Source organism: Dipodascopsis tothii, assembly GCF_038497935.1.
Source record: "Dipodascopsis tothii strain CBS 759.85 unplaced genomic scaffold V1510scaffold_5, whole genome shotgun sequence".
NCBI classification, from domain to species: Eukaryota; Fungi; Ascomycota; class Lipomycetes; order Lipomycetales; family Lipomycetaceae; genus Neoaidaea; species Neoaidaea tothii.
In genome coordinates this window covers 24,512-46,694 of record NW_027117989.1, presented here as the reverse complement: position 1 = coordinate 46,694, position 22,183 = coordinate 24,512, and the positions used below count along the sequence as shown (strand labels likewise).

The window sequence follows — 22,183 nt, the reverse complement described above, 5'->3', positions numbered from 1 at the left end:
AAGGTAAGCCGTGCGCGTGCCCGCTGACGCAGACCCGCAGCGTGACGAGCATGTCTGTGCGGCCGCCGAACGCGGCCGACCGGCCGGAGAAGACCGCGGGCGACCGCGCCGACCGCGCCGACCGCGCCGCCAGCGGCCGCGCCGCCAGCGAGCGCCTCTCCAGCGACGCCGCGGCCGCGGCCGGCCGCGGCCTGCCCGTCGACGCGGTCTGGGTGGCCGAGGTCAAGCTCGCTCAGACCAGCATCTCCGCGCTGGCGCCGCGCATCGAGCCGGCCCCGCTGTCGTACAACTACACGAACCTGCGGCGGCCGCCGTCGCTGGAGCCGCATGGGCCGGACGCGCAGGCCGCCGTGATCATGGAGGACGTGCTGTTTGTCCTCCTCGGCTGCGAGGGCCAGTACATCATGTTCCACGAGCAGTACAACCCCGCGATCGAGCGCGAGCGTCTGCAGGGACCGCAGTACCGGCTGGCCAAGGGCCTCGACCCGTCGCTGCGCGATCTCGTCCGGCGCCTGCTCAAGACGGCAACGCACTTCTCGGCCGTCGAGGCCTTTGTGGAGCTGCAGTCAAAGACCCAGCACGGCGTCGTCAACCACGCGCTGTGCGCGGCCATGCGCACGGTCGTGGCCGAGTACACGGCGCTCGTGGCCGACCTCGAGCTCAAGATGCTCACGCAGCCGTCGTTCACGCTGCACACGCTGCAGGTCGAGCTCATGGAGCCCGCCCAGAAGCTCGCCCACATGTACGCGCTCGTGCAGAAGCTGGCGGCGGCCGAGCCCGCCGCGGCCGACGACGACCTCGGCACGGACTTTGACAAGATCATGGAGACGCTCAAGGCCAACGACGGCGACTTCAACGCGCTCGCCGGGCTCGGCGGCGGCCGCAACGGCCCCCGCACGGTCACCGGCGGCAACGTCCTGCGCGTGCTGACCGACCAGCTCAACCGGCTGTCGGGCGCGCCGCTGGCCAAGCAGCTGCTCACGTTTCTGCTGCACGAGGCCTCGCGGCCGTACGTCAAGATGGTCAACGACTGGCTCCACCACGGCCTAATCGCGGACCCGTACGGCGAGTTCATGATCAAGGAGCAGAAGTCGATCCGCCGCGAGCAGCTCGACCAGGACTACATCGACGAGTACTGGGAGAAGCGGTACACTGTCCGCAAGGACGACCTGCCGGCGCAGCTGGCCGACGCGGCCATCTACGACAAGGTGCTGCTGGCCGGCAAGTTCCTGAACGTGGTGCGCGAGTGCGGCGGGCCAGACGTGGTCGTGGCCGTGGCCGACGTGCCCCAGACGATCGACGACCCGCGGCTGCTGGCGAGCATCGACCGCGCGTACGCGCACGCGAACCAGTCGCTGCTGGGCCTGCTGATCGAGTCGCACAAGCTGTCGGCGCGGCTGACGGCGCTCAAGCACTACTTCTTCCTCGACCAGTCGGACTTTTTCACCCACTTCATGGACGTGGCGTGGCACGAGCTGCGCAAGCCGATCGGCGCGGTCTCGGTGTCGAAGCTGCAGTCGCTGCTGGACCTGATCCTGCGCCAGCCGGGCAGCATGACCGCCGGCGACCCGTTCAAGGACGACGTGTCGGTCCACCTGAACGAGGTCGGCCTGACCGACTGGCTCATGCGCATCGTGTCGGTGTCGGGCGTGGACCCGACCGAGGCCGCGCTGAGCGCCCAGGGCATGAAGGACGCGCTCGGCCAGCAGACGCGCTCGGACGCGGCCGACGACAAGAAGGCCATCACCGGCATCCAGGCCCTGCAGCTGGACTTTGCGATCCCGTTCCCGCTGTCGCTCGTGGTCTCGCGCAAGACCATGCTGCGGTACCAGCTGCTGTTCCGCCACCTGGTGTCGCTCAAGTACATCGAGCAGCTGCTGGGGCACGCGTGGCTCGAGCACGCCAAGGCCGTCGGCTGGACGCACCGCAGCCGCGACAAGCGGCTCCAGCGCTGGAAGGCCAAGACGTGGAACCTGCGGTCCAAGATGCTCGTGTTTATCCAGCACGTGCTGTACTTCTCGACCACCGAGGTGCTCGAGTCGAACTGGAACACGCTCATGAGCGGCATCAAGGACGTGCGCACGGTCAACGACCTGATGCAAAACCACGTCGACTTTCTGGACACGTGCCTGAAGGAGTGCATGCTGACCAACTCCAAGCTGCTGCGGATCATGGCCAAGCTGATGACCGCGTGTCGCCTCTTTGCGACGTACTCGGTCCAGCTGTCAAAGACGCTGCTGACGCTGGACGCGGACCTGGCGGGCGAGAACGCGAGCGTGGACGGCGACCGCATGACCAAGCTCGAGACGAATCTGGGCCAGTACGAGCAGAGCTTTGACTACCACCTGCACGTGCTGATGGAGGCGCTGAACTACTATGCCGCGACCGAGACCGTGGTCCTGCTGAGCCTGTGCGCGCGGCTGGAGGTGTGCATGGCGGGCGAGCCGCCGGGGATTGTACGATAGTGAATGCGCCGAGCGCGAGTGGGAGTGCGCCGCACGGTGTGCGGCTGCTGACATGCAGGCCGCACACAGCCGCACGTAGCTGCTGGGGGGGGCATATAGCCGCAAGCGGAGGTGCGGCTATATGCGGCCACGGGGACGCGCGCCGCAGAGCGTGCGGCGCGTGTCAGCCGCACGCCGTGCGGCTGACACGCGTCGGCCGGGTCGCTCGCGTTGTGCGGCTCAGCGCACGTGACCCGGTCCTTAAGCCGCACCTCGAAAAATTCCTCACCCCAACCATGTCCGACGACGGCGACCGGGTCGAGGCCCTGAACGCCTCCAAGCTCGGCACGAAGGAGTAGTAAGTCGATTGCGGCCGCCCCGCCCTCCCCGTGCGCGTGCTGACCGGATCAGCTGGGACGACTTCTACGCGGTCGAGAAAGGCAACTTCGACGAGCACTCGTCCGACGAGGGCGAAGTCTGGTTCTCGGACGCCGACGCCGAGGAGAAGATGGTCGAGTTCGTCGAGGAGCACACGGCGTCGTCGGCCGAAGCCGTGTGCGGCGAGTTCCCGTTCTGCCGCGAGTCCACCACCGTGCTCGATCTCGGCACCGGCAACGGCCACCTGATCTTCGAGCTCCGGCAGACGGCCGGGCTCGGCGGCCGGCTCGTCGGCGTCGACTACAGCGAGCAGTCGGTCGCGTTTGCGCAGCAGGTCCTGCAGAAGCGCGCGCGTGAGAGCGACGGCCTGGACGACATCGCATTCGTGCACGAGGACTTTCTGGCCGAGCAGTTCGCGCCGTCGCGGGCGGCCAACGGCGGCGTCGCGTACGACCTCGTCGTCGACAAGGGCACGCTGGACGCGATCGCGCTGAGCAGCGAGACCGTGCGCGACGGCAAGACCGGCGTGCAGCTCTACCCCTACGTGGTCCGGGACGGCGCGCTCAAGGTCGGCGGCGTGCTGCTGGTGACAAGCTGCAACTTCACCCAGGCCGAGCTCGTGCGGCTGGTGGCGGTCGATGGGCTCGTCGTCTGGAAGACGGTCGACTACCCCGTGTTCGAGTTCGGCGGGGTGAGCGGGCAGAAGGTGTGCACGGTGGCATTCAAGCGGGTGGCGTAGTTTTTGATGTTTTATTGACTCGTATAACTTAGTGTACACAACTTTTGCTCTAATCAAAACCAGCAGCGGCCGGCGCGCCGGCTGGGCGGTGTGGGGGCCGGCGCGCAGGGCCTGCAAGCAACTAGGTTCTCTTGGAGAACTCGACACTGGGGTCAGCACAGCGCGCGGGCCAGATACGTACCGCAGAATGAGGTTGTCGAAACCGTAGCCGTCCATGCGCTCGACGGCCGCGGCGGCCGCCGAGATCTCGTCGTAGCTGATGAACGCGTAGCCCTTGGTCCGGCCGGTCTCGCGGTCGCGCGACAGGAACAGGCGGGCAATGCGGCCAAAGCGCTCAAACAGCAGGCGCAGGTCGTCCTCGGTGGCGTCGGCCGACAGCGACGACACGCGGATGGTGGCGCTGTCGTCGCGGTCGCGGTACATGCCCGGCTCGGGCCGCGCGCCGCCCCGCAGGTGCGGCGCAATGTATTTCGACGGGCCCATGCCCAGCGGCGACTCCATCGACTCGGGGATGGGGGTGCCCGCACCAGATCCACGCACCTCGCGCACGGGCAGCTTGTCCTTGAACGGACACTTGGATGTGTAGTGCGTGCCGCTGCAGCGGCGGCAGACGATGCCCTTGAACTTGACCTCCTCGGCCGGGTTGGCCGTCTCCTCCTTCTCCTCCTTGGACTCCTTCCACGCCGGCATCAGCTTGAACGTCATGTTCTCGCCCATCGACGTCGTCGTGTCGTCCGGGCCCGGCTTGGTGCCCTTCTCGAGCCCAAACTTGGCCCACCGTTTCCGCTCGGCCACGTTGGCGTTCACCCGCTCCTTGACCACCGTCATCTTGATCTTCTTGGTGATCTTGACCTTTTTGCCGGTCTCGGGGTTGACGCCGTACGAGATCACCGTCTTGGTGCCGTCGGGGTTGAGCGTCACCAACGGCGCGGGGAATCCGTCCGAGTCGTCGTCGTCCGCCCAGTTGGTCGTGGATTTGCTGCTGCCGGTCAGGGCCTGCCATCCGCGCGCGCGCCCGGCTACTTACGACAAAATCTCAGGCATCGTGAAGTCGTGTGTATGGGGGAGAGCAGAATTTTCGCGGAAAAAAATTGCACAACTTAGGGCGTGCCGCGACGTTGGCGCGGATGTGCAGCGGCGCGACAGGCACGGGCGGGTAACTACGCGCGCCGGGTAAGCGCCAGCCGGCGCCGGGTAAGCGGCGGCGCCGGACCAGCGGCCGGGTAAAGCCCCCGCGCTTTAGAACAACGACTCACTTTATTACATGCAACTATCTACCCTCTCGAGTGATGCGTGATCGCCGGCCGCTGGAAGCGCTGGCGGTGCATCGACGGGTCCACCGACGGCACCTTGGCCAGCGACTGGCGGCGCTCGCGCGGGTACACCGTCGCCTCGGACGAGCGGCGGCTGCCCATCTCCTTCTCGTACGCGTTGGCTTTGGACGACATGCAATTTCCCATCTTGGTATTGTGATCTGGCGTATGATCTGTGCGGACAGAGCCGGGGCCACGGCCCTTTTAAGTCCTTTGCCCATCCCGCGCCCCAAAGCTAAATTCCGTAAACGTGCGCCTGCGGTCCGTGGCGTGTCCGTACCAGCCCAGCTGGCCGCGCCCGGGCCGCGTGCCCAGCCGACCCGCAGCCGCCCACAGCCTGCAGCGCGCGCTAGCGCCCGCGGGTCCGCCCGGCCGCGCACGGCGCCGGGCCGCGGCCGGTCTGGCGGTGTGCTGGGCGCTGGGAGGGCGGCCGCGCGTGCCAGATGCGGGCTCTAGATCTGTCGAATTCGCGGCAATCCGCTTCTCCTGGGAATACCCACGCAGATCCCTGCCCCGCGCCGCACCGTTCCACGCACCACCGCAGGTCACACACCTCTGGGGTACCCCACGCGAGCGCCTGCCGCCTTGACGAGCGCAGCCCACGCGGCGATCTGAGCCGTGGCACGAGGGTGCAGGCCTGCGCACTTGCGCTGGGGACCAGCCGCGCGGCGGTCTTGGCGGTGGCGACGTCACGTCACCTGACGGGGCAGTGCGGCTCGGCGCGGCTGTGCGCCGCACGATGTGCGGCGCAGCACCGATCGCCGATCGCCAAGCGCCAAGCTCGCCTGCGAGTGACGGCTGTTCTGTCTCGTGAGCTGGTGGCCAAGCTGGCGGCGCCTGCAGCCCGCTTCCCGGACCTGCGCTGCCGACGCCTGAGCTGGCGCAGCCGCACGTGCTGCGGCTCGCGGCGCGTGGGACGCGCCGCACGGAGTGAGGCGCACGGGCCACCTGGAGGCTCGTGCACCAGAGCCGCGGCGCCGACACGTGCTGCGGCTATATGGCGCTGAAGGGCACGGCCTGGACGGGGCAAAGCCTGGAAGGGGGCTAAGCACGGGGCCTGCGACGGCGACGGCGTCGAGCCAGGCGCGCAGCGGCCTTGTGCCTGTGCGGCCATGTGCTGTGCGGCTATATGCATCCGTGCGGCTATATGCGTCCGCACAGAGCGCGCCCTGCGGCTATATGATGGCGCCCTGCGGCTATATGTCTATTCTATTTCTATCTAGCCTACACCACCGCCTGGCGGTACTTGTTGTAGTCCTCGACCGCAGTGCCAATCTTGTTGTACAGGAACTGGCGAGCGGTCTCCTCGGCGATGGGAATAAACGGGCCCTGCACGCCGCCCCAGAGAATGAGCGCGATGCCGCCCTTTTCCATCGAAATCGTCTGCAGCTGGTCGAACTGGACGTCCCACTGGGTCACCAGGCGCTGGGTGTGCATGAGCAAGATGCGCGTGTACGTGACCATGACCACAAGCTCCTCGCCCGGAAGCGAGAGGTGGGCGACGTAGTCCTCGTTGAAGTAGTCGCCCTCGTTGAGCTGCTTGAGCCAGACCTGGCCGATGGCCTCGCGCTGCGAGTACGGCTTGACGATCATGTCGCGGCCGATGAAGCGCGGCAGCCGCACACGGTCGATGCCGTTGGCGTCAAACACGGTCGTCGTGTTGCGGATGCCCTCGCTGACGTTGCTGGCGAGGTCAAAGATGCCGATGGCGGCCTTGGTAGGCAGGCCGACGAGGCCCTTGCCGATGCCCTTGAAGAAGCCGGCAGTGCCCTCCTCGGTGGCGCCGCGCATGGGCGCAAGCGCGACGCCGGAGATGCCAGAGGTCAGGCCCTCGACGAACGAGTTGGCGCCGGCGGTCACGCCGTAGAGGGCGTGCTTCGGCCGGTTGCGGTTGCGGCTGATCCGGCGGCGGTCCTGGAACTGCTTGTCCAGGGTGGCCACAGCGAGACCCTTGCTGATGCTGCCGGTGACCTTGGCGATGCTGTCCGAGACACCGAACACGGACTTCTTGAGGAACGACATGGCGCCCTTGGCAAGACCGATACCCAGCTCCTGCGGACTCTCGTTCATGATGAAGCCCTGGTAGGGCTCGTAGAAGATGTCCATGACGCCCGAGCTCAGGTTGTTGAACAGGCCGACCGGGTTGCCCAGGAAGTCGGCCGAGCCGAGGACCTTGTGGACCTGGTAAATGAACTGCTGGCCGTAGTGCGCGCCAACCAGGCGCGACAGCATCGGGAACGACACCCGCACGTTCTCCACCAGCAGCGCGTTGAGCTGGACGGGCGCGTCGTTGATGTTGCCGATGGCCATGGTCAGGATGTTGAGGAAGAACATGAGCGCGTTGTTGGACGACGTCTTGTCCTCGACGTTGACGCGCTCGGTGCGCACGAACGACAGGTCCATCTGGGCCGGCTGCAGCTGCAGCATCTCAAAGTACACGTCGCGGTCGGCCGACGTCTGCGTGGGCTCGGGGATCTCGAGGTAGTCGTCGCACAGCTTGTCCTCCTCGGCGTTGGCCCAGCTGGCGCCGGGGACGCGCGAGAAGTCGAGCAGGGCAAACAGAAAGTCCTCGTCGATGTCGACGGTCATCTGCTGGAGCAGGATCGTGGCGAACTTGATGTACAGCACGCCGTGCGAGTCGTCCTTGACGCGCGAGACCGCGCCCGACAGCGTCGGGTGGTTCTCCATCTCCTTGGCCGTCTGCGGCAGCACGCTGGGGTAGAGCACGATCGGGTAGATGCCGCCGAAGAGCTGGTTGTCGATCTGGATCCACTTGACGTGCATGCTCATGTTCTGGTAGATCGCCGACTCGTTGTACTTGACCTCGAACCCGCGGAACGTGATGTAGCACAGCTCCTGCATGCGCGAGTTGATGAGCGAGATCCCGACGCCCTCGAGGTTGATCTGGGCTCGGAACGTGATGTCCGTGTCCTCTTCCGAGACCTCGAACCCGGCCGCGCCGGTCGCCGAGCTCGCCACGCTGGCCGTGGACGCGTTCATCTTGGGCTTGTACAGGCTCTTGCTGGGCTCGTAGTCCGACAGCACCAGCGTCTGGATCGGGCCGTCGGCCATCACCTTGATCTCGATCACCGCCGGGCCGTTTTCGCCGACCGCGGGCAGCTTCATCGGGACCAGGTCGCCAATCTCCGACAGCGGCACGTGGCGCTCGACGTTGTGCGCGCAAATGACGAGCTCCTTGCGCTCGGCGACGGGGTAGTCCCACGCGTACGCCATCACGCTCTTCTTGGGCAGCCGGTAGTTGATGGGCCGGAAACGGCTGTTGGCGCCCATGACGAAGTTGTGGTCGTCGTCGTTCTCATACTTGATGTAGGGGTTCTGCCTGTTAGCTGGGTCTGGGGGTGTGCAGGGACGCGATGGCGTGCGGCCTGCGACTGTGTGGGCGGCGGTTATATGCGGCTATGTGGTGGCGGTTATATGTGGTTGTGGTGGCGGTTGTATGCGGCTATGTGGCGGATATGTGCGGTTGTGGTGGCGGTTATATGCGGTTGTGGTGGCGGTTATATGCGGTTATATGGTGGCTAGTTGCGGTGGTGGCAGAGGGCTGCGCGTGTAGCCGCTCGTGTAGCCGCTCATGTAGCCGCACATGCAGTTGCAGACGTAGCCGCTCATGTAGCCGCTCATGTAGCCGCACATGCAGTTGCAGACGTAGCCGTTCATGAAGCCACCCATGGAGCCGCACGTATAGACGCTCATGAAGCCGCTCATGAAGCCACCCATGGAGCCGCACGTATAGCCGCTCATGAAGCCGCTCATGAAGCCACCCATGTAGCCGCACATACAGTCGCACACGTAGCCGCCCATATAGCCACCCATATAGCCACCCATATAGCCACCCATATAGCCACCCATATAGCCACCCATAGCCACCTCAAGCACCCGCCCATAGCCACCTCAAGCACCCGCCCATAGAGCCACCTCACCGCCTAAACCTAAGCAGCCGCCTGTCTCCCCACGTCCGCCCACCAACCGCGCATATAGCCGCCGCATACAGCCGCTCTGGCCCCGCAGCCGGCCCGCCGCACGCCGTGCGGCTCACTTACCGCCTGGTAGAACATGAACTCCGTGTTCGAAAAGTTCCGGATCGAGTACGGCCAGTTGTTCTTCTCGAAATCAAAGTAGAGGAAGATGGTCGCATGCTCAATGATGACCTCGATCTTGACGAGCTTCTGGCCCCCGCCCGGCTTCATAACCTTCACGTGCGTCCGTCCGAGGTCGGCAATGTTGAACGGCGCCGACCACTTCGCGCCCGCGTCCGCAAAGCTCATCGCCAGCTGCTTCTCCGGCACCATGCGCATGAACCGCAGCGGCAGCAGCTCGTCCGGGCCCACAGTCAGGAAGTTGGACGAGCCCGGCTCGCGCACGTGGACCGGCTCGCCCAGCCGGTTCTTGAGCACAAACCGCGGCGTGATGGCCACGATCTTCGTCAGCTTGTACTTGCCCTGGCCCTCGGACACGCTGATGCCCACGTGGATCTCGGACTGCTTGTCGCTCGACGGAATGATGGCGTCGGTGACGCCGCCAATGGCCTCGAAGCTCTGCGGCTTGGACCACGACGAGTCGCCCACGCGCAGCAGCGACCGGTTCGACCGGTCCATGGAGTTGTACGAGAACATGATCGGCATGGCCTTGCGGCGGGTCGCCGTCGTGTCCGGCTCGTCGTTCTTGCGCGCGTACGCGACCACCGGGCCGGCCTTGATGGCCAGGTCGAGCCCCGTCTGGTTCAGCACCAGGTACGGCGCGTAGACCGTGATGCGGAACGCGCCGCCGCTGTCGGGGATCTGGAAGTAGTGCAGGCGCAGCTGCAGCCGCTGGCCGTCCTGGTTCCGCGTCGCGAACGAGCTCTCCTTGGGGAAGTCGACCGAGTTGGAGTTGATCACCGCAAAGTCGGACCGCTCGAACGACGTGCCCTTCATGTGCACGCTCAGCATCAGCAGGTGCGACAGCTGGACGACGTGCACCGGGCTCGCCAGGCCCTGCCGCAGGAAGGAGCTCCGGTTCTCGCGCGTGGTCTTGTCGTAGATCCGGTAGTTGAAGTCGTGCGGCAGCAGGTTCTGCAGCTCGATCGGCGCCGAGATGCGGATGCGCATGTGCGGGTAGATCTTGGCCAGCGGCTCGGACCGGTCGTAGTTGGCGTGGACCTGGAAGAAGTACGAGGACGGGTCGTCGCTGTCGTCCGGCGCCTGCTTGGCGCACTCGACGTACGGCCGGTACTTGGACAGCAGCGACCGCCAGAACAGCGTCTCGGCGGACCAGTGGAAGCCCAGGCCGACGCCCGGCCGGATCCGCAGCGGCTGGTCGTAGATGGCGCCGATGGCCACGGCCTGGCTGGTGCCCGGCGCGATCGTCTTCACGGCCGCGCCGGCCGCGTCCGCGTCGCCCACCAGCAGCTCGAGCGGGATCTGCGTGCTGTTCTCGACCACCAGCGCCGAGCGGAACGTGATGCACTTGACCTTGTCCTCGCGCAGCTTGACCTCGCACACGAGCCGGTGCGCGACCTTCATGGCGCGCGGCTGCAGCACGTACAGCGTCTCGCCCTCCTTGTTGGCCGGGATCCGCGTGACCGCGTTGAACGCCGTGTCCTTGAGCCGCACGCCCACGGTCCCGTGCTGGCTCTCGATCGACAGGTCCTCGCGCAGCTTGCGCCAGTCGTCGAACCGCCACGGCACCTCCTCGCCGTCGGCGACCTCCTTGGCCATCGTGTACTCGGCGTCGTCCAGGTTGTCGGCCCAGACCTGCAGCGTGTGCCCGGTTTGGTTGACGATCCGGTACGGCGCGTCCGCGCCGGGCGGCTTGGACAGCAGGTCCGACGTGCCCGACATCATCTCGACGACGTTGGACAGGATCGCGATCGTCTGCGACGTGATGGTCACCTGCAGCGACTTGCGCGAGCTGAAGCTGATCGACAGGTTCTCGGGCTGCACCGTGCGCGTCATGCGGAAGCCCAGGTGCCACGGCTCCACGAGCGGCTCCCACGCGGACTTGGAGTAGTTGTAGACGTTGGCGAACATCTCGACGCTCAGCGAGGCGTCCATCTGTGGTCAGCGCGCCCGGCGGTCCACGTACCTCGGTCGACCAGTTGCGCAGGTTGAACGGAAACTGGCGGATGCACATGTCCAGCAGCGGCAGCTCGTGCACGCCGCCGATGAGCACCAGCCGCAGGCCGTCGAAGTGCACGTTGAGCTCCTCGGACCGCAGCAGCGTGGACACGGCCTCGGCCACGAGCTCCGGCGGCGCCGCCGACGACCGCCGCCGGTCCTTGCCCTTGCGCTTCTTGAGCGTGTCCTTGAGCTTGCGGTTGGTCGAGAACCGCGAGTACGGCCGGCGGACCTTGGGCTTGGCCTGCTCGGGCGACAGCTCGGACGCCTTGTGGACGATCGACAGCGCCAGGAGGATGTCGCGCAGCGACAGCCGCAGCACGAGCGGGTCCACGCTGACCGAGATCGCCGTCTTGTGCTGGAGGCCGGCCGACCGGTTGTCGATCGCCAACACGGCGTTGAAGTCGTCCAGCACCCGCAGCCGGTTCTCCTCGATCAGGTCCATGCGGCAGAGGTACATGCCCACCTCGCTCAGCGTCAGCGTGAACACGTTCTGCTGCGTCAGCAGGATCTCCTTGATCCGCAGCACGATCGCCTCCGAGTGCGGCACGAGCGGGTTGGCGATCAGGATCACCGACGCGTCCACGACGTTGATCCGGAACGCGACCGTCATCGCGGGCGCGGCCGGCTCGGGCGTGGCCTCGGCGGCCACCATGTCGGCGTCGTCGTCGCTGTCGCCGGCAAAGAGCGCGACCGACGCCGCCGACAGCTTGTGCGGCGCGGCCGCGCTCGACACGCTGTCGGCCGGCGTCAGCGCCGGCGTGGACGCCTCGGACTCGGCCTCGGCCTCGTCGTCCTTGAACGCGTCGAGGAAGTACGACTTGACCGCGAACAGGTAGTCGATCGCGAAGATGATCCGCGGGCTGTCGATCGACAGGATCGCCGTCAGGCTCTGCTCGCCGGACGCGGCCCGCGTCGTCGAGATGTTGGCCATGAACTGGTAGCCGTCGTGCTGGATCGGCGGCACGATCTCGCGGAAGTTGTTGGTCAGTTTGCGCGAGTCGAAGATCGTGAACGACTTGAGGTAGAACTCGGACTCGATCGCGTCGTCCGACTTCATGCGCATCTTGACGTCCATGCCGGTCACGGCGACCTTGGACAGGCTCGACGGCCGGGCCGTGTGCTCGCCGCCGTCGGCGTCGTTGAAGAGCTCGAGCCCGAGCGAGTTGAGCTTGAAGACAAAGTCCATTTTCGTGAAGACCTCGGGCTCCTCCTGGATGGCGGGCTCGGGCCGGAACCGCGCGGCCGGGCGGACGAGGGCGGCCGACGCCGAGCTGCTGGTGCGCCGGCGCCGCGTGTCCGTGGCCGACAGCTTGCGCGGCCGCTCCTCGGGCTCGTCCTCGGGGCCGGCAAAGACGCTCCCGAGCGACCCCGACAGCCCGACGAGGAAGATGTACTCGCTCTCGGTCAGGTTGACGTTCACGTCCGACATGGTGCCGATGATCTCGAGCGCGGGCCGGTCCACGCCGGGGATGTGCTCGACGTAGACCATCTTGAACGAGATGTCCAGGTTCTCCATCATCTGCAGCTCCTGGCGGACGCCGCCCGGGAAGTTGAACGCGGACGTGAGGCTGGTCTGCCGGATCCCGGCGTTGATCTTGTTGACCGTGGCCGGGCCGCTCTTGGCGCCGCCGACGTCGAGGTCCGAGAACGTGTTCTGGACGTACATCTCGCCGAGGTGCGCCGTGATCAGGTCGATCTTGGCGGCGTCGTACGGGCACTCGCGCGAGAAGATGATGATCGGCGTCCGCACGATCACGTCCAGGTGGATTTTGTCGGGGTCCTTCATCTGCGCGGCCTGCTGGACGGCGGCCTGGCGGGCCGAGTCGTAGAACGACTTCATCTGCGCAAACTTGGTGATGAAGTTGTAGATCCGGCGGAACGAGTCCTCGACGAAGTTGACGCGGATCGAGCCGGAGCGGAAGTACACGGACGCGTTGTAGCCGGGGTAGGCCGCGCCGATGGCGGTGGGGTCGAACGTCTCGTAGCGCAGGTCGGCGAGCTCGTCGCCCTGGATCGACACGAGCTGGCGGAGCTCGGGCTGGACGGCCGAGTCGGTGTCGTCGTCGAGCGCGAAGTTGCCGATGCGCGCGCCGAGCCGCATGGTCGAGCCCATGGAGAAGACGGCGACGTTGGCCTGGTCGACGCGGAGCGTGGCCAGCCGGACGCCGTCGTCGTTGAGCACGAGCACGATCGACGACAGGTTGAGCTTGAGCTTCATCTTGCCGCCGCCGGGCTTGAGCTCGACGACGGTGTCGTCGTCGGAGGACGCGGCGTCGTCCGAGTCGTCCGACTCGTCGCTGGAGGCGAACGTGGTCAGGACGAAGTCGAGCAGCGTGAGCACGGACCGCCGCGTGATGACGAACTGGAGCGTGGAGATCGAGACCTCGACGGTCTGGTCGATGCCCTCGTACAGCGTCATGAACTCGGGCGACGCGGGGCTGACGCGGGCGTACTTGACGTGGAAGAGCGCGGGGGGGAGGGCCGGGTCGGCGGGACGGCCGAGCCGCATGGCGTGCGGCTCGTCGAGCCGCACGCCCTGCGGCGCGCTCAGCCGCGCGTCGTGCGGCGCGCCGTGCGGCGCGCCCGCCTCGCTCGAGATCAGCTGCCGGAACTCCGCCGGCGCGTCCGCCTCGATCCGGTCCTCCACGCTCAGCCGGCTCAGGATCACCTCGGCCTGCATGTCGTGCATGCGGTTGAAGAACATCAGCTCAAAGTGCTCCAGGATCACGTCCACCAGCAGCTTGTCCCGCCGGAAGTCGCGCGCCGTCGCCGAGAAGCCCTTGTACAGCGAGACCTGCACGCGGTCGACCGTGAACGCGAACTCAAAGTTGCGCTGCTCCAGGCTCACGTCGTCGGTCGTCACGTTCGCCGACGCGGTCTGCGTGCTGTGCGAGTGGCCCTCCGACGCCTCCAGGAACTCGGCGTCGTCGCTCATCGACGCCGCGGCCACCGCCGTCGACCCCGTCAGCCGGCTCGACACGCTCGCCGTGTCGTCGTCGCTGTCGTACCCGCGCCCGCTCGCGTCGTGCACGTACGGGTCCAGCTCGTAGCTCTCGGCCTGCGACTTGAACGAGAACGGCGCCGGCCGGCCCGAGTCCACCGACGGCCGGCGGTCGTCGTCCAGCTCCTCGATGCGCTCGGCGTCCACCGGCGCAAACGACACGTCCGGCACGCTGCTGCTGATGAGCTGCATCAGGATCTTGTACTTGACGTCCGACACCGACAGGTGCAGGATCGGCAGGTGGCCCGACACCCGGAACTTGGTCAGGTTCGACGCCTTGGCGATGATCGAGATCTCCACCAGCAGGTCCATGTTGATCTTCTCGACAATGTGCAGGTGCTTGTCGTCGTCCGCGGCCGGCTTGGTCACCTGCTCGATCGTCTCGTCGATCGTGGGCCCGACCAGGACCTGCGTGGCCTCCAGGCTGAGCTGGAACTTGTCGTACATCAGCGACTTGAGCCGCTCGTAGTCGCCGTCGTTGTACTGGCTGGCCTGCTTGCTCTGGACCTCGCGGATCGTGTCCTTGTCGACCAGGTTGCTGACCACCGAGATGTGGCCGGCGTCGACCACGAGGCAGCTCGAGTTGCGGTCCAGCACCGTGAACGGGATGATGATCAGCGGCGCCTGGATGTCGAGCTTGGCGTTGAGCGTCTTGTGCTCCTGCAGCGCGTACTCCAGCCCGGCCCGGGTCTGGTTCGTGATGCCCTCGACCGTCGTGCTGGCCGCGTACATGAGCGCGCCGAAACTCTCCATGTGCGACACCGGCGGCCGGAAGAACCGCGCGATCTCCTCGATGAAGATCTTGTTGTAGTAGATCTCCATCGAGCTCATCTTCATGGTCACCGACGAGTCCGCGGACGAGTCCAGCGGATTCTTCTCGAACGAGAGCGAAAACACCGGCTCGGGCGTCGGCTTGACCTGGTCGTCGACGCTGTCCATGTCCAGCATCCGCTCCATGTCGGTCGCCTTGGTCTTGACGCGCACAATGTCGGGGTAGAGCGTGCCCTTGGTCGTGCCGTCGTGCACCTTGAGCTCTTGCAGCGACAGGGCCACGAAGAACGAGTCGGGCCGCTGCAGGAACTCCATCGTGTACGTGTCGAAGACCAGGTTGAGGATCTCCTGGGCGGTGCCGTGCGGGTCGCGCTTGAGCGCAAACGAGCCCATCTTGAGCGAGATCTGCAGGCTCAGCTTGACCGTGTCGCGCGGCACGTCGACGACGACGTCCTTGGACGGCGTCGTGTCCTCGTCCCACTCGATCGCGTCGTACAGCTCCTTGCGCTGCTGGTCCGTCATGACCGTGTCGTCCGCGACCGCCTCCTTCTGCTGGCCGCCGCCGCCGCTGCCCCACGCCCACGCCAGCCACCCGGCCGACTTGGGCGCGGCCACGGCCGCCGCCTTCTGCTGCTTGATCCGCAGCTTCTTCTGCTCCTTGCGCAGCTGCGCGTTCGCCAGCGACCGGTAGAACCGGATGTCCTCGAACGAGAGCTTCCACTCGAGCGCCTTGAGCTCGTCGGCCATGGCCGCCGTGAAGATGGCGCTGCCGGCCGGCAGGCCGCCGACCGACTGGCTGAGCTCCGAGTTCGACCGCAGCTTGTAGAGCTCGATGTAGCGGCGCCGGTCGCGGAACCGCTCCTCGAAGAACGCCCACGACCACTGGCGGCGCTTCTCGTGGATCTCGCGCAGCACGACCTTGCCGGCGAACTGGAACCACGCGCGGGGGTCGTCCTTGACGGCCACCTTGGGCCGCAGCGACCGGAACTTCTCCGTGCGGATGTAGAAGTGGAACAGGTCGACCATCATCAGCGCGTCGCGGTACTGGTCCTCGTCCAGCACAAAGCCGATCTCGTCGAAGAACAGCTCGGCGCGCGTGTTGGCGACCGTGTGCGCGTCGCCCTTGTGGATCGTGATCCGGCCGTAGCCGGAGACTGGCTTGAGCACGTACTGCTGGATCTTGCCCGGCCGGCTGTTGGGCCCGATCGCCTTCAGCGGCGTCCCCAGCGCGGCCGTCTGCGGCGTGATCAGCTCGGCGAACGCCCGGAACATCTCGTCGACCGACTTGTTCTCGCTCAGCAGGTCCGAGTCGGTGTTCCAGTAGATCGCCAGGTTGTCCAGCGTCGTCAGCTTGTGTGTCGTCACCACGCTGTCCTGGATGAAGATCGGGTTCCAGCGCTGGTCGGCCGATACGGCCGAGAACTCGGCCAGCGTCAGGCCAAGCGCGAACGGGTGCTGTCGTCAGCGCGGCCGCGCGCATACCTACCCCCGGCGCCGACACGCTGTCCTCGTAGCGCAGGTGGATGTTCTTCACCGTGATCTGCAGGTTGTCGATGATTTTCGTCACCAGCGAGTCCGTGAAGCTCTGGTTCTTCTTCTGCTCCTCCGGCGACAGCGCCGCCGGCGCTGCCTGGATCAGCAGCTCCGCGTCCTCGAGCTTCTCGAGCTTGAGCTGCTGCTTCCGGCGCTCCTCGTCCTCCTCATCGTACTCCTGGTTGGCCTTGGGGACCGCCAGCACGTACACGTTCTCGATAAAGATCTTGACGGGCTTGTTCTTCAGGTTCGACCACGGGATCTGCAGCGTCAACTCGCCGAGGTAGCCCTCGACGACGTCAATTGGGAGCCGGAACTTGTCCAGCGCCTGCCGTCAGCGCGCCCGCGTGTGCCCGTACCTCGCGCTTGAGCTCGAGCTTGCGCAGCTTCACATCGCCGCTCCAGATGCCGATGTTGAGCTGCTTCGGGTCGAAGTTTTTCACCTGCCGTCAGTGCGCCCCGCGCGGCCGCTTACATAGGCTCCCTGTTGTCAGCTCGTCCACGCGTCCACGTACCAGGAACCGGTTCAGTAGCGAGGCTACCAGCCCCTCCAACATCTTGGCTGCGTCGCGCCGCGGATGGCTGCTCGCATGCGATGCCTCTCGGTCTTGCGCTCGCTGATCTCTCGCTAGAGCTCAGAGGAATCAAACTGGGTGCATTTACGCCCCGTCGCGTGCAATCTCGCTTTCGTGCCTGCTATCCATCAGCACTGCGCCGTGCCGCGCTCGCAAAACCCACCTGTGACTGTGTCGACTGAGAGACGACGCTGCTGGGCTTTAAACGATTGATGCCGTGACGAGAGGAGAGGTCGAATCGACGCCGTCGATAGAGTTCGGCTATGACGATCCCATGTGGCGCCGCGCGTGGTGCGCCACAGCTCCGTGCCTCTGATAACCCGCACCGCCGACGCTAGCGAGAGGCGGCTCCGACGACTATCAATACCGCAAACGCGCAGGGCTAAGGGGCGCCGCGCTAGGGCGGCGACGATCGGAGCGCCACAGCGTATGCATGTGGCGGTGGTGGCTGCGCGACACGGCGTCGTGCAACCCGCGACGTGGGGGGCAGCCGCGCGCTGTGCGGCTCGTGCGGCGGCGGCCTGGCGGGGACGCGTCGCAGGCGGCTATATGCCCTGCCCCAAGGTGCCCGACGGAAGGGCGCACAGGGCAGCCGGCCCCGGCGCGGTCGCCGGCGGGCGCGCCGGCGGTCCCGCGCCAACGGTCCCGCCAAGATGGCCCGCGGGCGGCTACGCTGCGGCTATATGCCGCACGCCGTGCGGCTCGGTCTCCAAAATATTGCTAATGGAACCGCTGCTTCTTGAGCTCGCGGACAACGCGCTCGAGTCGCTTGCGCTCCTCGTACTCGGCCTTGAGCATGCTCGCGTGGTCATCGCGCACCTCGTGAATCAGCTTGCGGAACTCGAGCCGCAGCGCGGCTATGCTCGTGCTCTCGCGGCCGGGCTCGATCGGCTCGCTGGCCAGGCTGTCGACGCGGTGCTCCAGCACCTGCGCCTCGAGGCCGTGGTTGCGCTCGCGCAGCGCCTCGATCTCGTGCTCGTACTTGAGCCGCTCGGTCTCGTGCTCGAGCGCCTCGGTCGTCAGGATCTCGTACGACGACAGCAAGCCCTTGAGCTCGAGCTGCAGGTTGGCGACCTTGTTCTGCAGCGCCTCGGCCGACTCGCCGGGCGCGGTCGTGGGCGAGGCCGGTGCCCTGAACAGCATGTTGAGCGACGCCACCGAGTTGCGGTTCGGCAGCGGCGGCAGCGACGGCGCTGTCGGCGTCACCGGCGTGCCTGCTTTGCGCGACTCGAGCTCGGCCAGCTTCTCGTTGAGCGCGGCGTTCTGCTCGAGCATGGTCGTGAACTCGGCCGCGTGCTGCTCGGTCTGGGCCGAGATCTGCTGCTGCAGTGTCGAGACCTGGGCGCGCAGGTCGTCTGCGTCCGTCGGCGCGGCTGTACTGCCGACAGCCCGGGCCTCGGTGTCCTGCCGGGCCTGGGCCAGCGCCGCCGTCAGCGCCGCGTTCTCGCTGCGCAGTGCTGCCACCGTCGCCTCCAGCTGCCGTGCAGACGCCGCGGTGAGCTCAAACTGCTGGCGCACCTGCATGTGCGCGTCGGCATGGGCCCCAAGCTCGGCTTGCGCACTGGCCAGCGTGGCCTTGACGCCCGCCAGCTCCTGCAGGTCGCGTGCGTGCTGCTCAGAGACGCCGCCGGTGTCGTCCGAGGCCAGGCTGCGCTCTGCGCCGGCCGGGCGCGCGTCCAGCGCGGCCTCACGCTCGATCAGCACGGCCTCGCGCTCGCCCAGAGCGTCTTCGCGTGCTTGCACGGCCGCCGTGCGCAGCGCCAGCTCGTGCTCGCGCTCGGCTAGGGCGCCCTCACGCTCCAGCAGCCCTGCGGAAGCAGTCTCGACCTCCGTCTGGCGCCGGGCAAGTGCAGCCTCGCGCTCGGGCAGCTCGGCCCCACGAATGGCCACGTCCTGTTCGCGCTCGGCCAGCGCGGCCTCGCGGTCAGCCAGCGCAGCCTCGCGCTCCGGCAGAGCGTCGCCCAGAGCAGCAAGCTCCTGCTCAAGCTCGAGGACTGCTGCCTCGCGGTTCGCCAGAGCTGCCTCGCGCTCCGGTAGTGCCGCCGTCCGGACCGCCAGCTGCTGCTCGCGCTCGGCCAGCACGGCCTCGCGCTCGGCCAGCTCGTCGGCGACCGACTGCGGCGTCGGCAGCTCGCGGGGCGGGTTGAGCTCCTGGGCTTGGCTAAGTTGGGCCCGCATGTCGCCGGCCTCACCCACCAGGGCACCATGTTCCTGCTCCAGCGCCGCCAGCGCGTCCTTCAGACGGTCGCGCTCGGCCAGCAGTGCGTCGCGCTCGGTCTCGAGGACCTCGCGGTCAGCAATATCGACCTCGGTCTCGTCTGTGGCGTCTGTGGCGATCGTGTAGTCCGAGTTGATCGAGTCCTTGGTCAGTGAAATCTCGGCGTTCGGGTCGAGCTCGCGGTCGCTCTCGCGCTCGTCGCGGTCGACTGATCGGCCAGCAGAGCCGCGGTCGGCCGCAGCCTCGGCGGCAGCCTCAGCAGCGGCCTCGGCGGCCGCAACCGCCTTGTGCAGCCGACCCACTTCGCCCAGCAGCACGTTTGTCTTGTCCAGGAACGAGCGGTCCGCGGCCGGAATGGCCAGCGTCTCGAGCGCACGGTCCACAGCACGTCGCGCCGTGTCGTTCTCGACGTATGTAGTGTATAGCCGGCCCAGCAGCGCGGGGCTGTCCAGGGTCGCGACCGGGGCCGATTCCCAGTTGGTCGCAGCCACGATAGACTCGATCGTCGTCAGCACGTCCACCGGCAGCGCCGCCAGGACGGCCTGGTAATGCTCGAGCTGGGTCTGCTGGGTCGCAATAAGCGACTGCTGGGTGGTGATGGTATCGTCGGCAAGCGTGCGAGCCAGCAAGGCGCTGTCGCCGGAGGCCTCTGGCACGGCACTGACCGGCGTGGCGATGTCCAGGTCGAGGCCCAGGCGGTCGAGCGCGGCTGTCGCAGCCGCGATCTTGTTGTGCATGCGGCGCTCGCGCAACTGCGACTCGATCTGGGCGGCCAGCACGGACGCAGACTGTCGTCAGCACAGCCGGCGGGTGCACTTACCAGAGCCATGGCGTCGAGCTCGGCCACGGTCAGCATCCGTCCGGCGGCCGCCGATCCCGAGGCCAGGGCCTTGTCCAGAGCGGCCGCCGCCACAGCGGCCTTGGCGTCGGGTTTGCGCAGCGGCAGCGCGACAGGCGCGGGCGCAAGCGTGCCAGACATGACTGGAGAATACAGTACGTCGGCAGGAGCGACAGGGTCCTCGGCGGGGTCCAGGAGCCGGGCACACAGCGCGGATCTCAGACGGGCGGTGTCGCAACCTTGCGGGCCCAGAGAAAGTGACAGGACCGAGCGGGGGCGTGCCGGGGGGTGCGTGTACGCTGCGGTTCGCGGTCGCGGCGGTGTTGACACACGCGGTGCGTCGGTCCCAACCCCTAATCCCTAATTAATTAGGGGTCAGCCCTGATCCGCGCGCGGGCCGCAAGCCCTAGCGCCGCACGCGTCGGGGCGCCGGCTGCCGCGCCGCCCGGCGACCGGATCCGGCTCGCCGGCCCGTGCGCCACCGCCGCCGGCCGGGCGGACCGCCGGCGGCGTGCCGTCGCGTACGCGCACCGCGCGGGCCACGTGAGCCGCACGTGTTGCGGCGCGTACTCGCCCGGTGTCGGCCGCGCCGGGCCCGGAGCACTCTATCGGCACATGGACGCCGCGTGCGTCCCGGCCCGGTCCTGCACTGGCGTCGCGTCTAGCGCGCGCCAGCAGCAAGGGAGGTGCGTTGCGTCCGGTTTCGGCGCACAACAATACAGCTCGTGCACGCTAGCCCGCCGGCCTATAGGCGACAGTGCTAGCAGAGCCCGGCGGAAGCGCACTGTCGGTGACTTCAGTCGGCGGCAAAGCACCCCTAGCATGACGGCTCCACCGGCGCACGGCTGGGGCACGGCGGGCCGGCGGCGGATTGGTGCGGACGCGCGTGGCGGTGCGCGCCCGCACGTGGCGGTGCCTGGCTCTGTCTGGCGCGGCGGTGCGTGGCGGCACGCGGCGGTGCGGGTCTGTCGCGCCCCGCCGCAGCTTCATGCGACGCAGCCGGCACAAGCATCCGTCGCCGCCGACGAGTGGCTGACGGCCCCCCGCCGGACCGCGCCGCCAGCCCCTGTGGCGTTCGCCGCCGCCGTTGGGGCGTGGCGCTGAGCGCACGCGGTGGCGCCAGGCACGCACCGCCACAGCGCAGATCGCGCCGCACAGCGCGGCCCGGCCGGCAGCAGCGTACGCGGCCGTGCCAAGCTGCTCTTTTGGCCGCCTGCGTCGCCGCGACCGTTACAGGCAGCACCAAGCCGGTCAGCATTACCGAGCGCTACTGATGTAAGGGCAGGCCGCCGGCGCATGCTGGCGCCTGCTGGCGCCGGCTGGCGTGCTCTGGGGCAGCTCGCGCGGCCGCTACGCTAAAGACGAGGGTAACAGCGGCTCGACGACTAGAGTCTAGCTGGCCGTGGCCGCCCATGTGGTGGCGGCCGACGGCGGCTGGCGGTGCTTCCAGAACTCGAGCCGGCCCAGCGCCTTGCCGCATGGGCCGCGCTGCAGCTGAGTCGTCAGGTCGCGCACGCGTCACCCGACCGTGAGGCCGCCGTGTTCGCCGGCGATCGCGGTCGTGGGGCTGCGCACGGTGCGGCCGCGGGCTGACAGCCGCAGCCGGTCCGGGCGTCGCGGACGCGGGCGGCGCCAGTCGTGCCTGGGCGCAACGGCGATGGGCGCGATGGCGGCCGATCGCGGGCGATGGCGGCCCCGCCGCGCCGGCCAGCCCCAGAGCCCTAGGTGCCCTGGAGACCGTGCAGCGTGGCGGCGGGCACGCCGGTGCCAGGCCCGCGGAATCGCCGGTCAATGGCGGGGACAGGCCGCCCGGCGGCCCGGCGCGTGCGCGTGCTAGGGCGCAGCAGCCGCGGACCCGTGCCGCTGGACGCCAGTCGCCCGCGCCGGCTGGGCCGGCTCCACGGGCACGGCGGCGGCGGCGTGGCCATGGCGAGGGTCCGCGCTGTCGCAGATCCGGCGGCGGGCCGGCCGCGAGACACGGCCAACGCCCCGCCAGGCGCGTCATGGCCCGCGTCATTGCTCGCGACCGGCCCGCGCGCCACCAGCGGCAACTGCCCTTGCGTACGCTCCACCTTGCCGCGTGACCTGCGGGCGGTCTGTAACCTGCAACCGCCCCGGTTACAGACGTCAGCCGCTGTGCAGACTGCGCCGGCCGCGCGAGACAGGCGTCCCGGCGCCGGCGCACGCCGCGCAGCACGGGGCCGGCGCACCGCCGACCTGGTTTCGCGCCGGCCGTGGTGCCGGCGTCGCGCGC

The 22,183-nt window shown here is 67.7% G+C and overlaps 6 protein-coding genes across 6 annotated transcripts; 2 read left to right on the top strand and 4 right to left on the bottom strand.

The window, feature by feature from the left end:
- Positions 1–50: 50 nt before the first annotated feature.
- V1510DRAFT_390187 (Spc98 family-domain-containing protein) lies at positions 51–2,583 on the top strand (the record flags this gene model as incomplete). Its single annotated transcript, XM_066931745.1, has 1 exon — positions 51–2,583. The coding sequence occupies one exon, from the start codon at positions 51–53 to the stop codon at positions 2,463–2,465; it is 2,415 nt and encodes an 804-aa protein (XP_066790643.1). The 3' UTR covers positions 2,466–2,583.
- A 77-nt stretch (positions 2,584–2,660) lies between these two features.
- On the top strand, positions 2,661–3,625 carry V1510DRAFT_390183 (S-adenosyl-L-methionine-dependent methyltransferase). The gene is made up of 2 exons (XM_066931744.1): positions 2,661–2,802; positions 2,856–3,625. Exons 1-2 carry the CDS (start codon positions 2,741–2,743, stop codon positions 3,559–3,561), a joined length of 768 nt encoding a protein of 255 aa, XP_066790642.1. The 5' UTR covers positions 2,661–2,740; the 3' UTR covers positions 3,562–3,625.
- On the bottom strand, positions 3,559–4,698 carry V1510DRAFT_411851 (eukaryotic translation initiation factor 3 subunit G-domain-containing protein). The gene is made up of 3 exons (XM_066932972.1): positions 4,589–4,698; positions 3,743–4,543; positions 3,559–3,707 (listed from the first exon to the last, which is right to left on the bottom strand). Exons 1-3 carry the CDS (start codon positions 4,603–4,605, stop codon positions 3,683–3,685), a joined length of 843 nt encoding a protein of 280 aa, XP_066790641.1. The 5' UTR covers positions 4,606–4,698; the 3' UTR covers positions 3,559–3,682.
- A 1,354-nt stretch (positions 4,699–6,052) lies between these two features.
- V1510DRAFT_428530 (uncharacterized protein) lies at positions 6,053–17,304 on the bottom strand. The gene is made up of 8 exons (XM_066935269.1): positions 17,037–17,304; positions 16,814–16,991; positions 16,774–16,782; positions 16,658–16,741; positions 16,252–16,626; positions 10,959–16,220; positions 8,936–10,927; positions 6,053–8,210 (listed from the first exon to the last, which is right to left on the bottom strand). The coding sequence occupies exons 2-8, from the start codon at positions 16,853–16,855 to the stop codon at positions 6,099–6,101; spliced, it is 9,876 nt and encodes a 3,291-aa protein (XP_066790640.1). The 5' UTR covers positions 16,856–16,991; positions 17,037–17,304; the 3' UTR covers positions 6,053–6,098.
- A 249-nt stretch (positions 17,305–17,553) lies between these two features.
- On the bottom strand, positions 17,554–20,363 carry V1510DRAFT_428529 (uncharacterized protein). Its single transcript, XM_066935268.1, has 2 exons — positions 19,912–20,363; positions 17,554–19,879 (listed from the first exon to the last, which is right to left on the bottom strand). Exons 1-2 carry the CDS (start codon positions 20,068–20,070, stop codon positions 17,594–17,596), a joined length of 2,445 nt encoding a protein of 814 aa, XP_066790639.1. The 5' UTR covers positions 20,071–20,363; the 3' UTR covers positions 17,554–17,593.
- A 782-nt stretch (positions 20,364–21,145) lies between these two features.
- On the bottom strand, positions 21,146–22,072 carry V1510DRAFT_441091 (uncharacterized protein; the record flags this gene model as incomplete). The annotated part of the gene is made up of 1 exon (XM_066935625.1): positions 21,146–22,072. A coding segment is annotated over one exon (876 nt), but the record flags the coding sequence as incomplete, so codon positions are not given.
- Positions 22,073–22,183: the final 111 nt, after the last annotated feature.

Bases quoted from the DNA above. Each gene is read 5' to 3' on its own strand.
- V1510DRAFT_428529 (XM_066935268.1), bottom strand. From the start codon at position 20,070: ATGTCTGGCACGCTTGCGCCCGCGCCTGTCGCGCTGCCGCTGCGCAAA. The intron at 19,880-19,911 runs GTAAGTGCACCC...TGCTGACGACAG, and splicing joins AGCTCGACGCCATGGCTCTG to TCTGCGTCCGTGCTGGCCGC.
- V1510DRAFT_428530 (XM_066935269.1), bottom strand. From the start codon at position 16,855: ATGTTGGAGGGGCTGGTAGCCTCGCTACTGAACCGGTTCCTG. The intron at 16,221-16,251 runs GTAGGTATGCGC...CGCTGACGACAG, and splicing joins ACAGCGTGTCGGCGCCGGGG to CACCCGTTCGCGCTTGGCCT. The intron at 10,928-10,958 runs GTACGTGGACCG...CGCTGACCACAG, and splicing joins TGCGCAACTGGTCGACCGAG to ATGGACGCCTCGCTGAGCGT.
- V1510DRAFT_411851 (XM_066932972.1), bottom strand. The intron at 3,708-3,742 runs GTACGTATCTGG...TGCTGACCCCAG, and splicing joins TTCGACAACCTCATTCTGCG to TGTCGAGTTCTCCAAGAGAA.
- V1510DRAFT_390183 (XM_066931744.1), top strand. From the start codon at position 2,741: ATGTCCGACGACGGCGACCGGGTCGAGGCCCTGAACGCCTCCAAGCTC. The intron at 2,803-2,855 runs GTAAGTCGATTG...TGACCGGATCAG, and splicing joins AAGCTCGGCACGAAGGAGTA to CTGGGACGACTTCTACGCGG.